Genomic DNA, 18,520 nt, shown 5'->3' with positions numbered 1-18,520 from the left:
CATGTATCCATTTAAAAGACTTGGGTTTTTTAATAGGATTGTGTTACAGGCTAATAATTCACACGAAATTTGTAGGGGGAAAAGGAATCTAAAATGTACTTTCTATTTATGCTTATAATAAAAATGAAGGGTACAAATGATTTTTAGATTTAAGACTTCATCTTAAATTATTGAAATGGATATAGCTTGCACAATTCTACCCAAAAAGAAAATCTTTTTGAAATCCATAGAATAATCTCTAATTTTGTAGGCACTTTTCTAAAATTTAAGAAGCAACACTTCATTTTTGTATAGTAAACTCGCAATCTCATGTAACCAGGAATAGAACAATTTCTCTAGTTTCTAGCCAGTTTAGATTACTTGTAGAAATATTAAAAATAAAGCTTCAAATATTTTAGTACAATTGTAACATTTTGTAAATTAACCAGCAAATTGGCCGTAAAGTAAGGCATCTTAACCTTCAAGATTTTGCATTGCTATAAAGTTGATTTCGCCATTGATGGTAGTTTCATTTTTTTGTAAATGCCAGTTACTGTCCTGTGCAATAAGACTTTTTTACATTTGTAATTTAAATGCTTTGAAATAACTGCTTACAGGCTTTTACATATAGTTGCTTAGAATGAGTGGGCAACCTGTGGCTTGAATGTCACATGTAAACCTTTTCCTGTTCCTTCTCTCCCCTCCCTCCATATACCTGATTTGTGTTGCCTTAATTGAGAAGTAAAATGGCATATTTCAGGGATATGTTTGGGAGTGGGGAAGAATGTGTAAAATAAGTCAGTATATATTGGAGAAAAGCTGCATATAGTCACACAGATAAGTCCATTGGCAGATTTGCTGACTCTGAAATTTTTAACCCAAATGTCATGAAAAATGTGCCTACCCTCAATATTTTTGTATGATTTAGTTTTCACAATTGCCTTATCAGCAGTTGGTGCATTTTTCATGATATTTGGGTTAAAATTTTGAGGATCTGCTCATCCAGATTAGAGTATCTGCAAGTATATGAGAGATATATGGTATTTTAAAGAAGTTGTGGGAACAATCTAAAATACATAGATATAAAATCTAAAATATACTGACAGATAAGGCCATCTGCAGATAAGCCAAAACTATTTTTGGGGGTGGATTTTCGTCCCTAAACTCTTGCGTTATCTGCCACTATATACAGAAGGCTGAACATTTCAATCCTGTTTCTCCCATCATGGCATCATGAGGCACTCTGCAGCCATCAGTGTTATTAAAAAAAAGGGTAGCCATTTGAAGAATAAAGTTGCTTACTTCCAAGATAGGACACAGGATAGTCTCGTTCAGGTGGAACCTTTAAAATGATACGCATAGATACAAAATATTGTCTATAACAGACAAATATTTTAAAAATGATTTTGTATTAGTAATCAGATTTTCCAGCCTTTGGGAAGGATGGGGTTTTTTTTGCAGGCTTTTTGCCCCATTTTTCTATGAGGCTTCCTAAGTGTAACAATTGAGAAGTGAGGGGAGGGAGTTGCCTTACAGTTCTGGACTTGAGGGTAGTTGGTGGTGATTGGCAGTTTCCTTGGAGGGATCCATTAATTGGTTGCTGGGAATGGTGTCTCTATTTTAATGGGTTTACTGCATTCTGCCTGAGATCTGGATCAGGCATCTGAGTGAGTGGTAGATTTTAACCAGGTCTATTGAACCGTTGATAGTTCATTACCTCAGTATTGATCTCCCAAAGACAGAGAACCTCATTCTAAGTCAGTCTTGCATTTTGTATCTAGCACTTTTATATTCTAATTTTTGGAACCTGTGTCTGCCTACAGGACCTTATGGATGGGCCTTATAACAGAGTTCCTTTTGTAGATAAGCCCCCAATTAAGGAGGAAATAGTCACATGGGTACATTGCCTGAAATTCTGTTGCCCTTGCATATTGCCATGACTTCATCAAGTAGCTCTCCTTGCATTCACCTAATTACTGGCCAGACAATGAGACCCCATTTCCAGGTCTTAAAAACATGCTTCATTCCCCCCCCCCTCCATCTATAATGGGGTGACCAGAGAGATTACTAACTCTTCAGCTTCTTTGGGCTTTTTAAAAATTGTACACATACTCCTAAAAAAACTCCCTAAACATCAGAGTATTAGAATATTATTGAGCAGTAACGTTGGTAGGTTAATTTTACCTTCTTTAAAACTTAGTCTCTTAAAGATTTGGTGTCAAAGAAAAGGCTCTGGTTTTAAATACATTTTATTGTCACATGATTTTTAGTAAAACACTTTCAAAACAGTCTGTACATTTCAAACTATTTAGAACTGCAATATCTGTTTCTAGAAATGCAACTGCAATTTCAATGCTGTAATGATGTCTCTGTACAAAGATGTACAATATGTACAGTAACATGGAGTGCAAGCTGTGCAAAGCCAAGCCCTGTGTACTAATTCAAGCCATCAGAAGAGGAGAAACAATCAATAGCTTGATCGTAAAGCCCGAATCAATCTCCCATGTGTGAACAACAATTGTATCTTTGTATAGAAAGAAGCAATGATTCAGTCTCCGTTCAGTAAAGTGTCATGCAGCTGGCTGGAGAGCCAAGGATCTGTTCTCGGAACTGTCCTTTGTGACCGCTTTTGTCTGCTGGAAAAGTCAGCTCGGGATTCAAGCCGCTGCTTTGGTTTGCACAGGAGTGGCACTCACTGCTCGAAATTTTGGAAGAGAAAGCCCAAATTTGTTTTCAATTCCAGCAAAAGTAGCTGTGGCAAGCCGGTACCCACCAAGGTGATCAGGATTAACAGGAGGCAGGCCTGAGATTCGAGACTTGGGATGAGGTTCGGAGCCGGCGGGCTTGCTAGTAAGAGAGAAACAAGCAAACATTGGCCACATTCAGCTACTGTTAGTATAACTATTACAGTATGTTCTGTTCCTAGTTCACTGACTATAAGAGTGGCTTGGCTCACAAGTATATACAACCCAATAGCCATGGTTTACACCACCAAAACCAATAATTTGAATCGATTTTTTTGTCACTAAGTTTTACACTTATGGCTTGTTCGCCAGGTGTGTATTTTATCTGAGGTAAGTAAATCCAGGCCGGGGGAATCCCTTAGGAAATTCATAGCCACGCTAATCTATGTAAGATCAGGCCAAATGTTAAAACTACCTTATTTTTCAGAGTATAAGATGCAACGGTGTATAAGACACACCAAGGTTTTGAAAAGGCAAATTAAAAAAAAAAGTTTTTGCACTCTGCAAACCTCCCCAAAACGGCTCATTTTTCACAAAACACCTGTTTTTGTTTTTTTCTTCAAAAAAAGGCATGAATAGCCTTTAGGGGGGCTTGCAGAGTGCTCCTGGGGGGTAGCCCCCCCCCCCAAAATGAGCAAAAAACAGCCTGTTTTTCATGAAAACGGTCCCATTTTTTGTCAAAAAAATTGCACGCATAGCCTTTAGGAGGCTTATAGAGTACTCCTGGGGGCTTGGGGGGGGGGCAAAATTGAGCAAAAAAACGGCCCATTTTTCACTCTGCCTTCCCCAGCCCCTAGGAGCTCTCTTGAAAGCCTTCTACAGGCTATGCATGGCCATTTTGGTGAAGTGGGCAGGGTTTCGGGAGGCAAAAAAAATGCTGTATTCAGTGTATAAGACGCACCCAGATTTTCAGCCTCTTTTTTGAGAGAAAAAGGTGCGTCTTATACCCTGAAAAATACAGTATGTGTTTCTTCTTTCCCTGAAGCACTGTTTTGAACAGATGGTTTACATCAGTGGTAGTCAACCTGGTCCCTACCGCCCACTTGTGGGCGTTCCAGCTTTCATGATGGGCGGTAGAGGTTTTGTCCGATACTGAAGCACTTTCCTTTTTTAAAATTTAATTGACCTCCCTACTTTATAAATCACCATTATTGTGGAACTGGGAGGCAGTTAGAAAATTTTACTAACAGAGATACAAAAGTGGGCGGTAGGTATAAAAAGGTTGACTACCCCTGGTTTACATTAAAGCTGCGGAGGTTGACCCAGGCAAAACAGCAAGAATAAAATAAGCAAGCTCTGATCAATTTCATTTTCCTTTCTGCAGCAGACAAGCTGCATACAAAATATCAGTCTGCCTGGAATTTTTATTTCATGTCCTTTTTCCATGAAATAGGAATGAAAACATTTTATGGAGTCCTTGGTGCTCTCTGAGCGTGGTTGTTTGCTTGCAGATGTTTCAACAGCCAACTAGATAACATCATCAGTGCAAGTGAGTATAGGGTTTGCTCCCTGTTTATATACAGTAGCCTATCCTGCTGTTTTTTTGGGGGGGAGTGTGTTTAGTGTTGGGTGTAAATAGCCTTAACCATTTTCTGTAATTCGAAAGTACACTGTTGCTCTGTTCTTCATTTATTACCTGACTATTTATCCATATTTATAAAGATTCTATTTAACTTCCAATAGCATTATGACAATTATCAAATCTGGGGATGGAAGTTCTTCAACCTTTGTCATTTTACAGTTGTACTTCACTCTGTGGCACTACAGAACCATTGTCGACAAATTTTGACTTGGAATTCTATCCAATCCAGTCCTGTTTTAACTAGCTGGTTTGCCGTACTATGGCACCATGCTCATAAAAGCATTTCATGAAACATTTAATTGTATACTCTTCGATACAGGTGCTGCTCTCTATGAATAGGAAAGCTCCCTCTGATTCAAATTGATTATTTGAATCAGATTATTAACCTGATTATTTTCTGTACTTATAAAAACAAAGAAAAGCAGAAACACTAGACAATTTACTGAGATGCATCAGTGTTGTAATGAGCTGGTACATGTCAACATCCTTTAAAATTTAGAAGATCGCTTATACTTACATGCCTCCAAAATCCACATAGAGCCAGCGCTGCAGAAGTTCATAAGTCACTAAAGTAACACCAAATTGGGGTGAGGATCTGAACACTCGGGCTGTTGGGAAAAACAAAAAAAGTTCAATGTAACACACATATACCGAAAACATTATTCCCCTCTTTCATGACCACTGTTATGGAAAGCATAAAAAGAACAAGAAATAACAAGCAGAATAAAGATAACAGAGGAGAGGGGAGGAAAGTTAAATTTAGTTTGCATGACCACTGTTCACAAATACCCCTCCATAGTTTTTGGTACTTGAAACTGCAGTTGCTTTCACCATATCCATAAACCACTTCATGAATTGTTTTTCGTCCTTTCAATTTCTACTTCTGTTGCTTGGTATGTGTGGATTAATATCAGATTTTTATTATTTATGAGGTTTTTATTGTTTTGTTTTTTTTATGAGTTTTAATCCTCTGCTGAGATAGGCAGATGTATTAATGCCTTAATTAATAATGACATTCAACTCTCTTAATAAAAACAGTAGTAATCAATCAGCTTCTATGCGTATTGGCCAGCATTCAAGCACAATTAAAGCCAAATTTTAACCTAAATCTCTTTATGGTGTTCTGTGAAAACCAGAATCTCTAAATCTATCCTGCAAATTCGTCATCTTGTTTTCCTCATTCCCACCAATGAGGCTGTACATTCAAAGATATGAAGATGGCTCTGAAGTTGCCAGAGGTGGAAACAGCTGCAAGACTGGATCCATCACTCTCACAATTTTAATACCATTCATTCATATACGTTTCTCTACTATTAGTAGACGTTTCTCTACTGGTCAAGATGTGAAATCCTTTTCTTGCCTGCAGCTCCCTTCCAAAAGGCAGAAGGTCCTTCTTCCCGAAGTATCTTCACAAAGCAATCAATAACTCCATTGTAGGTTGTCTGACCAGCACGAGCAGCCACTTGCAGTCTTGTCTTGATGACATCAGCAGGAGTCACCAAAGAAGCCGCAGGCACACCTGTGGGAGAAATGGACTTCAGCTGAGTCTCAGTACTACCAAAAGTGAGCAATAGTGCCTAGAAATACCTCCGGGAGAGGTTTTAGAATAGCTTCAGGGTTTCATTCAGAGCTGTGACAAAGGAGGAGTTCCCCATAATTTTGAATAACACTGACAGGTTTTAAATAGCACTGTACAGGTAGTCCTTGACTTACAACAGGTCACTTAATGACCGTTCAAACTTACAACATTGAAATAAGTGACCTAATGACTGTTTTTCACATTTACAACCGTTGCAGCACTCCCAAGATCATTTGATTCAGGTGCTCTACAGCTGACTCATGACGGTTGCAGTGCCCCGGAATGATATGGCCTTCTGACAAGCAAAATCAATAAAGAACCCAGATTCACTTCGCAAGCATGTTGCTAACTTAACACCCGCACTGATTCACTTAACAATTGTGGCAATTTTTTTAATAAAATGGGGCAAAACACACTTAATAAATATCTCACTTTGCAACAGAAAATTTGGGCTCAATTGAGGTCATAAGTCAAGGACTGTATTGGACAAGGATGAGCCTACAAAATGTTTGGGCCACATTTCTCCTCCCTCACCCCCACTCTGAATATTTTTCACTGCAAATCTAGCAACACAGTAGATTGCGCCAATTCTAAAGAGCAATTCCTCCAAGCAAATGTCAGTCCTTGCTTGCTCTCAATCAGTTTGAGTGCTGTATGCACACAGGCTTAGAGAGGAGGAGGTTGCTAGGTAACCATATATGAAACTTAGGGGACCTCACATGATCAACAAGAACTGGCTTAATATATTGTTCCTAACTGAGTGGCAATGCGCCTAAATGAGAACTGCCAGTGGAACGGAGGGGAGAAACTTCAAATAGACAATAAGTGTCATTTTTTTCCACACCAGGAACAAGGACGAATTTCCTTCCTTCTTTTACAGAAATATTTTAAAAGTTTCTCCTTCCAACTAATATGAGTCCAGCTTCCCAAAACTGAATTGAAAACTGCCTAAATTGGGTCTTTCACTTTGCATATCCTGCCAAAATTAAGAATTCTGCACCAAAACTTAGGAAAGGGGCATAAATTAATTCTTGCTGCCTTCAAAAATGGTCAACCAAGCGGAGAGCTTTGAAACCAAGGGCGAGCCCCAGCCAACCCGCCAACCCAATTTGACTACATGTTGCTGAGCTGCATTAAGCTGTTTATCCACATTATGCAAATGTAATTAGCCATCATCAAAATTAGGCTACCACCCACCAAGGATAAAGGTGATCAAATTTGGATTAAGTTAAACACAATAGTATATTAGCTTCCTCTACGTGGTCTAATGAATATTAAATGTTGCTAAGAATTTAAATGGGGGTGGGTGGGTGGGTGGACTTATTTTGCCAATTACTCAACAAAGTTACCTGCAATAGCGCCAGCTGTAAGGAGATTAAACCCTCCCACGTGACCATTTTCATCTGCAAGCATCAGTTTACAATGAGCGTACACAGGAAAATAGATGCCAGAAAAGGGAATGTCTCGGAGAAAACAGGCCTTGGCTCCCTGTCACGTGAAAAAGAGAAACAACGAAGGAGTCAGTCACGCATACAGGAGAAATTCTCACCGCCTCTGCTCACAAGGGGACAGGGCACACCTCTTCTATGGAGATGTGGGAAGTGCAATTTATTATAGTGCCTAGAATGCGTTGAGCAAAATGCTTTTGTGACCCAGTAAACCAGCTCGATGATCTTCAGCCCTGTGGATCTAAGAAAGTCCCAAACAACTTAAGATACAAAGATGGTACCAAAGAAAAGGCTTTGTGCTTAGATTGTGTTGAGACAACAAGGCAAGGAACAGGAAGACCTTCTTGTCTAGCTAAAAGAGTTTTTAAAGGTATTCTGAGATGGCAGGTCTCTTTGGTCATTTGTTGGATGGAAATAGAACATGAGAGAAGAACAATCCCATTCTAAAACCAGAATGGTTTTTTGGGAGGGCAATATGGACCAGATGGAGCTTACATCTTTTTGCCACATTCATTCATGTTTGCCTCGGTTTGACACATGAACATTTGGGATGAAAACTCTACTTGAGATCCTCCAATTATGCACACACACACACACCTCAAATCCAATTCATGTACATTGATTCTCTATCATTCTTCTAATGCACTACAGCCAAATCCAAAACTCAACTGATGGGAGAAAGATCTTCAAAGCAGGAATTATGGGGTGCTTAGGCCAACACCCATTGGAGTTCTCCTCTTCAAAATCCATTATTTCAGATTAAGAAAGTGGTAGGGTGAGGAGTCCTTAGTGCTCTCTGAGCTTGGTTGTTTTCTTGCAGACATTTCATTCTCTAAACTGGGTAACATCATTAGGATAGTGATGATATAGCCTAGTTTGGGCAATGAAAAGTCTGTAAGAAAACAAGCTCCAAGAACACCAAGGACCCCTCATTTCAACCCTGAGCCACAAATATTCTCCTTTATTGAAAGGAGCAGGCTGACAATCTCTGCAACCCTCCTTTCAGATAACATGCAAGTAAAACAGGGCATTGTTCACATGCTTTTCCTTAAAAAAAAAAAGCAAACTGCAGTGAAATGTTGTTTGAAATTGCCCTTAAGGAAAAAAAATAGTCTCTGCGTGAATTTTAAGTTGAAAGGGAAGTGGCTGTGCAACATTCTTGTGCTGTCGTCACAAAGCCATGTACTAACGTGGGATTCTATTTTATATCGAACCAACAAATTCTATTTTATAAGAGCACCATAGCTGCTACTATCCGCTGAATTTACATATTAGCCCTTTGCCCTGGCGAAGGGTAAAGGGATACCTCTCCTGGTGTAAGAAAACGAATAGCTTTTGCTCCATTACCTCTTATTTGCAATGATGGAAATAAGCGGACCTGCAGGGAAAGAATCTTGCCTAGCATCTTTCTAAAGAGCAGGGCATCTTGGGTCTGGCTATTTTTTTTTAATTCATTCTAGACAAATCCCTCCACTTAACTCCTAAAAGATTTGAATCCTGCTAAATGCTACTACCACTTTGCTGTCGTCATATTAAGACAAAGAGAGGAGCCTGCTGTGAATACAACAATAGAGACAGCATAGCTATAACAGAAATGTTCAAATAATTTGGGGGCTGCACAACAAATATAAAAGAAAAGCAAGAAGAGTCTTTCTTTCTTTCCTCCCTCCCTCCTTCCCCAACCAGAAATGGAAAGCCGCAGAGCAGTGTCAATATCCAGCAGGTCGGCCATATTTCATCCCTATAGCATTGGGAGAAAGTGCCCATGGAATAAAGCGGAGGAGACTTTCCACACACGCTTTGGCCACCAATATAGAGGTAGCCAGGGGTGGGTTTTAACCAGTTCGCGGCGGTCCCCGCAAACCGGTTGGTCAGCGAACCCGGAAGTAAGTAACTTCCGGGAACAGCGAAGGGCCCACCCGCGCTCCTTACCGGTCTTTGAAGGCTTCTGCGCTTCCACGCAGGCGCATGGCACATACAGCTCCTGCACGATTCTCCACGAGCAACTGGATGGCACATACAGCGCCTGTGCGTGTCTCCGCGAGCAGCTGGAGCATCGCACAGGCGCTAAGACACATGCGTGAACTGCACGCGTGCACGAGGACGCCACCGGCCCCGTTCCAACCGAACCGGTTGGAACGGGATTAGCAATCCACCCCTGGAGGTAGTCTTCAACTTACAATCACAATTGAGCCCAGAGCTATGGTCATATAGCATTGTGCTCATTAAGCAAACTGGCCATGTAATCCCAGTTTTCCTTGTGGTTGTTATTTAGCGCATGTGGTGCCTCAGGGGATAGAAGAGAGTAGCTGGGTAGCTGAAGGAACAGTGGGAAGTCAAGGATCCCCTGTACAAGTGGATTTGTTTTCTCCCATTCTTCCCGTGCCGAAAGAGAATGTTTTCAAATGTGAAAAGATTCCCCTATAGCCCATCACATATAAAAGTTTCCTTGGGATGGAGGGGGAGATTGTTTGTTTCTTCCAACAGCCTTCCTGGCATAGTGTTATGGCCCGCCGTGGCCAGCGGAGCTGGCAGTAGATTCGGACAATGAGGAGGTTGGGGGGGAACATGGGCCAGTCCTGGAGTCTGGGGAAGGCTCTGATGAGGGCTCCGTGTCGGAGGCAGAGAGGGGGCCAGAGCCCTATGCCAGCTATCAGCTGCCCTCAGAGTCAGACCTGGAGCCTATTCCCAGTGTGCATATGATCAGAGTTACCAGACTGAAGGGTACAACTAAAGAACAGGGGTAAATAACAGATGATGAATGGCCCCTCACAGAGGAAATAAAAGAGGAGCTAAAGGGGAGTGGAGTTTGCAGGAGACAATCAGTTTGCTTAATTGGTTCGTGACTCTCTGAGACTCCTTGCCAAGTTTTGCAGATATCAACCTGTCAGCTCTCCAAGCCAGATAAGGTCTGTGACCGTAAATCCTCCTTTGAAAGACTTTGCTGGATGTGAACGAGCAGAATTCACAGTAAATCAATAAAAGAGGTTTTTGTCAGGAAAAAGGAGTTTGCTTCATGCTCTTGGGAAGCCTATATATGATAAAGAGAGGGAAGAAGCAAAACCAATAAAGGATGTACCTTATACAGTCCAAAAAGCCCCAAGTCCTTCAGAACGGTGAGGGCGCTAACTCTGGGTCCAGTGGTGATTTCTCCTGCTACTTGCAAGCGGATCTTGACAATCTCCAGTGGGTTCGTGAAGATGACTTGTGAACCTCCTGCCTGCAAAACCGTAAGAAAGGCAGCTCAGATCAGCTTCTTCCCAAGGTCTGCTACTTCTGACCAAGCTGCCAGGCCTGTGCTTGTAGATGCAACCGACTGTGTCAAATACACTATCAGGAAGTGGCTAGGAATCCCATGCACCTTGTTAACTCGAATGAGAGTCTGTAATTCAGGATCAGGGTAATTTTGCAGGACCAATAGGAAAGGAAAAAAAATCCATCTACATCTCAGATGCCTGTGTTTATTTTAAACAATTGGTTCCATTACTTAACAGCAGCATTTACATGATTTAGTTATTCCAAATGATTTACCCCAAACCAATAATGCAACAAGTTTGACAAAATTGCAAAAGCTACATTGGTCGCCGCATTATAAATTAAATCAACCAGTAACTAAAACAATATGAATTGTACTAGTACAAGTGGGATTCTTTCCATCTGCAACAGTGTTTCTCCATTTTGACCATTTGATTTGAAGACATGGGGGCTTTAGCTCCCAAAATTCCCCAGCCAGCAAGGTGTAGAATACTGAAGAAAAGCCCAAGGCAGGGAATAAAAACAGCCAGGTATTGGCTGGGTCACAGGCTTAATAAAGGTAGCAAGTCAAACCCATTGTAGGGCCATTGTAGAGCCTCATGCTGGCTCTACATGCAGACCATATTCAGTCCCTGGAGTGAGGAAGAGTGGAAACATTGGATATGTAGCTTACCAGCTATTCCAATGAGGAGTTTGCTGCCACCTATTTTAACAAAGATGCAGAAGCAGTCACAACCAGTGTTGAGCAAGCATATAATCACTAAGTGAGATTTTGATATTCCAGTATGCCACCTTTGTGCTAAAACCACTCACCACAAGGGAGAATAGCAATAGCACTTAGACTTATATATCACTTTCATAGTGTTTTAACGCTCTCCTTAATGAGTTTACAATGTCAATACATTGTCCCCTACAATCTGGGTCCTCAGTTTACTGATCTCAGAAGAATGGAAGGCTGAGTCAATCTTGAGCCAGTCAGGGTCGAACTTCCCAGCTTTGGGTAGAGTTAGTTTGCAATACTGCATCCTAACTCTGCAGGACCATTGCAAAATAGTCCACTGTCAACTTCCTGTCCTTCTGGAGCCAGGCACAAAACCATCTCAAAGACATACCACAATTCTTGACAGAGTGCTTCAAAATCTTACATGGTTTTACCATGTTTCCTTGAAAATAAGACAGGGTCTTATTTTCTTTTGACACCCCACCCCCCGCAAAAAAACCCCCTACTTGGCCTTATTTTTGAGAGGTCTTATTTTTGAGATGCAGGAGGCAGAGAGCATGGTCACCTCATGGCGGCTGCTGCTGTGTTGAATATTTTTGGGGAGGGCTGATTTTCATGGGATGGCTTATTTTAGCGCATGCGTTCAAAAGCCTGACTGGCTTATTATCCAGGGAGGGCTTATTTTCAGGGAAACAGGGTATTTATTTGTCATATTTAAGACCCACCCATTTCTCTCACAGACATCATCCATGAGAGGACTTCCTTTTTCCAAAACTGCACTGGAGGTTTCCCCAACTCTCTGCAACCCATGGCATGGAAGAAGATGTCACAGCAGGTTTCACTGAAGAACTGATCTACCAGTATTCCCTTTTCTGTAGGTGTCCAGAAACCCCTGGGTAGGAAACCAGGACATGTAGTTGTCATGACAGATGGAAGATGAAGATGGTAAAAGGATAGCTTGACTTCCCCCCCCCCCCAGTATCTAACCAACCCGTTTGATAGTTAATGACGAGCAGAATCATGATGACATTTTGTTATTTTAAATAAGTGGCATGGCTCTTAGGCTTGCCTGTGAAGCTTTTTACCATTTCCCCCTGAAAATTCACTGTTTAATAGTGAATAATGGGTGCATCTCCATCACCACATCTGTTACAATAAAAAAAACCAGAAATGTCTGTATGTGTGGGGAGGAGGGGTAGATACAGACAGAAACAAACACACTTTAACAATTTTTTCTAGTCTGGACATGACACAAATTTAACAGCTGTCAAGTTTTTTTTTTTATATTTCATTAGTAGAGCAGGAGCATTACCCCTCGCAAGATGTTGCTGCATGAGCTATTCCCTCCTAAGTTGTGCATTTTAAGCCAAGGCATCCACAAAGCTGCATTTCAAATTTCACAGGAAGATTTAATGTGACAGTTTTGCTCCAGAAGCACAGAAACAGACCTGGATGGGGTACGTTTGGGCTCTCCCTTGGTAAGATTTACTCCTGGCAAAATGGAACAGATTATGGGACCTCCCCACCTACTTCAATAAAAACCCTTTGTTGTTTTCTTAAATGTATTCACCAGCTTAAAGCATGCGTGGTGCTCTAGTCGGCCCCAATTAGTTAGCATTTTTTTCTGTTCTGATTGAAAAGAGAGAGAGAGAGAGAGATGCTTTATTTGTATGCCGCCCTTTTCCCTGGGGGGACTCAGGGCGGCTCACAACTCAAGGGGAGGGAGGACAAACAAGTCACAAACATGAAAAATGATACATCATTAAAAAACACAACAGTCATGCAATTCGAGTGAGGTTGAAATCTTTAGCCCCAGGCCTGTCGGGACAGCCAGGACTTAAGGGCTACGCAGAAGGTCTGGAGGGTGGTGAGGGTACGAATCTCCACGGGGAGTTCGTTCCAGAGGGTCGGAGCAGCCACCGAGAAGGCTCTCCTCCGGGTAGTTGCCAGCCGACATTGGCCGGCTGATGGAATTCGGAGGAGGCCTAATCTATGGGATCGTATCGGCCTAGTGGAGGTTATTGGCAGTAGGCGGTCTCTCAAGTACCCAGATCCAATACCATGTAGAAACATTTCTCAACTTCTTTACACTGAGGGTTGTTGGAGTGGAGGGGGGGGGGGGAAATGGCATGTTTGTAGAAATAGGATCTGATCAATACGGATCTTTCACTGATCAGACAGAAATTACTGTAATTTTTTATCTTTGTTGATTAATGCCATTCTTTTATTTATATGTATATTTTTATACGCACACATACACACTAAAAAAATTTAACAATGACTTGTTGCTTTTAAAACAAGATGCTTAGTTACATAAAATGAATGAGCTGAAAATTCTTACTTAACAAATACAGCCTTATTTGATTCTGCGAGGCCTGTAAATTCCTGCCTATTGGCTTTGTGTTTTATTTTTGCCTCTTTCTTGTTTTTTTTTTTTTAAATTACGTTTCCTTCCTAAAAATATTCCATAATTTTTCTTCCCTCCCTGTGTCTCCTGGTCAAAAGCAGGAATAAGAGCTGGCCTGCATAAACAGACCGTCATCCATTTAAACTGTTGCTAGTCTATATTATTCACACTATGGGCAGTGGAATAATGTGCCATATTGGTCTCAGCATGATAAGGCATGGCTCCTGCCAATGCTTGAATTAAAAACTGCCTAGGAAGTCTATAGCCCCTGCTTGAGGTCTGTAATAGAAAGCAAGTGTGAAGTAAATAACTCCAGAAATAAACCAGCCCTTTTCAAATGGGACATTCTCCATCACACGCCTAGCCTAAGCCTCCCTATTTTCACACGAAACGCAACTCCTAAACTTGTCAGACAGCGTTTAAGGCTGCACATGACAAACTCAATTCTGAATGGAGGTTATTCATACCACTCAGGCATAGGAACAATCCACAGCCTTCCTTAAGTTAACCTCCACGTCGTGAAAAATAAAGTCTCCGCTGCGAGGAACAAATAACAAAGAACTGGAGCTGACGGCAAAGGTTACGAGAGGAGATGCCGCCCCAGATCCACCATAGACACTTCTCCACATGCCAGAGGCTGAAGGAAACGCACCAGTGACCTTGCAACAGGAGACCTCTTGCCCTTTCCAATTCCATCCCCGAGGCACCAGCCACAAGAGACAGGAGGGTGGACAGTGGGGGGGCCTGTTCCCAGCTATTCCTCTGCTGCTGCTGCTGCTGCTGTTCAGGCCAGATCATCCCAGGCTAACGTATTTTCCCTGCACAGGAAGTAGATACTTCCTTCAAAGGCTTCTAGGTGCTACATCCACTGCCTCCTCCAAGCCCTGGAGTCCCTCTCTCTTTTTCAGAGGCTCGAGTAAAAAAAAAAAAGTGACAAGGAAACATTTCAGAACAAAGTCAAGTTATTTGGAATAGGCAAAGTCTTTGCAGCTCCTGCATCTCTTGGGAGGGTTTCCGAAATTCAAAAATCAGCCTTTTTTAATGTTTTAAATTTTTTTTCCCCTAGCCTGCCCCTTCACCCATTGAGCTAAACCAATTATATTTTAGCTGGGGTGAACCCATTCAACATAACCTTATGTGTATTTTAGCTGTGTGTGGGTTTTTTTACTGGCAATTATCCCATGAGCTGCTGTTATATGGTAATTAATGCTTTTATGAATAAGTAAATAAACTGCATATTGCACATCTAAACATAGGTATATATCCTTGTAGAGCTCAGCATTTTTAAAATATAAAGTAGGATCCCCCTGCCAAAATTTTTACTTGTCTATTACCAGCTATAGAGCAAGCATGCCACACACATCTACACACACATACACACACACCATCTGTTTGTCTGTGTACTTATCTATCTATCATCTATCAATCTTTCTACTACCTACCAACCTACCAACCTACCTACCTACCTATCTACATCTATCTATCTATCTATCTATCTATCTATCTGTCTGTCTGTCTGTCTGTCTGTCTGTCTGTCTGTCTGTCTGTCTGTCTGTCTATCTATCATCATCTGTCTGTCTCTATCTATGTATATACCCTGTTTCCCTGAAAATAAGACCTCCCTGGATAATAAGCCCAATTGGGCTTTTGAGCGCATGCACTAAAATAAGCCCTCCCCAAAAATACTGCAACAAAGCAGCAGCCATAAGGTGACCTCGCTTGCTACCTCCTGCACCTCAAAAATATCAAGACCTCCCCCCAAAATAAGGACAAGTGCTTATTTTGGGGGTCAAAAGAAAATAAGACATGGTATCTATGTATCTATGTATGTATCTATGTATGTATCTATCTATCTATCTATCTGCCTATCTATCTGTCTATCTATCACAACTTTTTGACTTCTCACTTCCGCCATTTGAGTGCCAGGATAAAACATTGAACTGGTAACTGGGAAGTTACTTCATGTTTGCCATACAGGATGCCATAATCAGATAAAAGTAATCCAAAGCTCAGCATTTCTGCTAAAGGTAGAGAGAACTAAGAAACATCTTAATTATTTTTTTTTGCTGGATTTACAATCCATTCCCAGGTTGGCAAATTATGGAGAAGGAATGGAGAACATGCTTAATGGAGGCTTTGCTAAGTGTGAAACATATTGTGGTACAAAACGATATTAAGTTAGGAGCCTTGATTATCAGACTTCATTACAAAAAATGAAATTGCTAACATTTGTGACTGAACACAAGTCACAGCAGGGGGGGAAATATCCTAATGAATGCATACCTGAAAACATCTTTAAGCTGTTTTTTTTTAATATGAACCCAGTCTAATTTAAATGTGCATATATTTCCATAAAAATTGCACTGCTTTTAACTGTGCAGATTTCTTCACACAACCTCAGCAGACCTTTCCTTCCCCCATTACCCTCAGCAATGCACCCAGTTGTTAGAGCAGAATTACAAAGGGGAAAGGGTTAGCAGATGTGCTGAGCTTGGAAATACTTTTATCTGCAGCATGGAAGGGATTCCGATGTATATGATGGAGACATTCAATGGGCCTTCCAGAACAGATGAGATTCTCTCATAGTAATGAAAGACCGCTTGTTTGTTCCCTTTCCCCAAATTTAGATTTACAAGTGGACAATTAAAAGACTGAAGTATCAATAGAACTGCCACTCATAATCAAGAAAAACAAAAAAGCAAGTGTTACTTCAAGGCTGCCTCCTTGAATTTACAGTTGGCAAAGGTCAACAGCTTTCTCATCCAAAGTTTAGATAACAAGCCAAAGCAGTTTATGAGAAGACAGATATTTTCATTCCATATTGTTACTGAAAAGGATATGTACTACAAATAAGTTAATATTAACATAAGAAAATTGCCAAGGTTTTTAATGTTGATTTTGTATTATTGTATTTCTCTCAGTTTAAAATCACTTTTGTGGTAACTGTGCCTTTTGAAATTTGCCACCATAAAACCATTCTCATTTACACATTAATTGCTATGGTACAAATTATTGCTCACCACCCCCACCCCCGCAAAAAAAAACCACCAGTTGTAGGTTGTAGAAATAAAAGTCTCCATATCAGCACCTGCCTATTTGTATTCTTTTCCCCCAACTACTTGGAGAATGGTATTGCTTTATATTTTAAATCATGCATACGTGTTTGTCTATATGTGCATAGTCTACAAGTTGCCAATCATTGGAAAACCTGCTTTAATTACATGTCTCCAGAAGTTGGAGAATGTTCAGGTCAAGCTAGAATCTGATTTGATCCTAATTATTTGTCCAATTTGTCTTAATTGTGGATTAATCATGGGATTTAATGGTGATATATTCAGACAAAAATCTCCAATCTTTGTGATTCTCTCAACTACCCAGATTTTAGTGGGAGAGTGGGAAAGACCCAGAGGATATAAAAGTCAGCATACTATATGTCCCTCATTGATAATAAAACTTGTCAATTTCTTATTGGGAAAAGAAACCCCAGAAACCAAACATGTATATGAACAATTGCTTTGATTAATCTTCCTTCTGCAATAAAAGCTGCATAAATACAGATATAATTCATACCCCATATTTATTAATCAAATTTATGTATTAATCAAATTTATGTATTAGTCAAATTTATGTAGTAATCAAATTTATGTATTAATCAAATTTATGTATTAATCAAATTTATTTAGCTGCCCATCTCAAAAGTGACTTTGGGCAGTGTACAATAGTAAGTAAAAAAGAACACATATATAAAAACACACACTAAAAATAGAAAAATCAAAATTAAAAATGGAGACGATTAAAACTAAAAATATGTGAAGAGGGAGGGTGAGTATATCTAGGTACCTCAATAATGGACCCAACTAAACAATCTATGATTCCTGGGACCCTTGATAGCCTAACCAGGTCTTGAGGGGACATCCAGGACATTAAAAGGGATGGAGCCCATCTAATGTCTGGTGCCATAGCAAAGAAGGTCCACCATCTGGGACCCATCAAAACAAGGTCCTTGACAGATGATATCTGCACCATGTCTCTCTTCTGGATCTAATGGGATAGCAGTAGCACTTAGACTTATATACAGCTTCACGGTGCTTTACAATCCTCTCAAAGCGGTTTACAGAGTCAGCCTCTTGCCCCCAACAATCTGGGTGCTCATTTTACCCACCTCGGAAGGATGGAAGGATGGGTCAACCTTGAGCCTGGTGAGATTTGAACTGCCAAATTGTAGTTAGCCGGCAGTCAGCAGAACTGCATTCAAACCACTGCGCCACCACGGGATGATACAGTCTGAGGGAGGCATCCCTCAGATGACACAGTCTTGTCCATGAAGGACTTTAACAGTTAAAATCAGCACCTTGAATTGGACCTAGAAGCAAACTGGCAACTCATGAGGCTTGTAGAGCAGAGGTATAATATATACTAGGAGCACACGTAACTGCCCGCACTGCTGCGTTCTGTACTGGTTAAAGCTTCTGAATACTCTCCAAGGGCTCCTATTTAAGCATCATTGTAGCACCAATAGGAAACGCTGATTGGCACATTCTCACCTTGAAACTCTAGCAGTTCTTCCCATGATTTAGTTAATATCTGTATTAAGCTGTCACTGCAATACAAACAGAGAGCAGACAGCGGAATCCTTTCTACAACATTAGTACTTACACAGCTGCCTGCGAGGATCTCTGCAAACAGTGGGATGGAACCATCTTTCTGAGTGAATTTATCTCTGACAAAGTCATTGACCTAATTAAAAAAAAACATACATTTTATACTGTTACGCCGCTTCCCATAGTTTTCACTTTCAATTTAAT

General features: G+C 40.7%; 1 protein-coding gene across 1 annotated transcript in view; it reads right to left on the bottom strand.

The window, feature by feature from the left end:
* Window positions 1-2,210: 2,210 nt before the first annotated feature.
* Window positions 2,211-18,520, bottom strand: part of SLC25A12 (solute carrier family 25 member 12) — a 51,099-nt gene continuing 34,789 nt past the window's right edge. Inside the window, exons 13-18 of the mRNA XM_087709114.1 lie at window positions 18,372-18,452; window positions 10,412-10,552; window positions 7,234-7,372; window positions 5,666-5,824; window positions 4,823-4,913; window positions 2,211-2,826 (exon numbers count right to left, since the gene is read on the bottom strand). Of these exons, the coding sequence (XP_087565240.1) occupies window positions 2,637-2,826; window positions 4,823-4,913; window positions 5,666-5,824; window positions 7,234-7,372; window positions 10,412-10,552; window positions 18,372-18,452 (801 nt within the window). The 3' untranslated portion in view covers window positions 2,211-2,636. The remainder of the gene's footprint in view (window positions 2,827-4,822; window positions 4,914-5,665; window positions 5,825-7,233; window positions 7,373-10,411; window positions 10,553-18,371; window positions 18,453-18,520) is intronic.

This window comes from Thamnophis sirtalis, unplaced genomic scaffold (genome assembly GCF_051295495.1).
Source record: "Thamnophis sirtalis isolate CommonGarterSnake01/CBP01778 unplaced genomic scaffold, rThaSir2_p1.2 scaffold_1, whole genome shotgun sequence".
Lineage (NCBI taxonomy): Eukaryota > Metazoa > Chordata > Lepidosauria > Squamata > Natricidae > Thamnophis > Thamnophis sirtalis.
The sequence above is the reverse complement of the archived record's forward strand: the minus strand, read 5'-3'. Positions and strand labels throughout refer to the sequence as shown.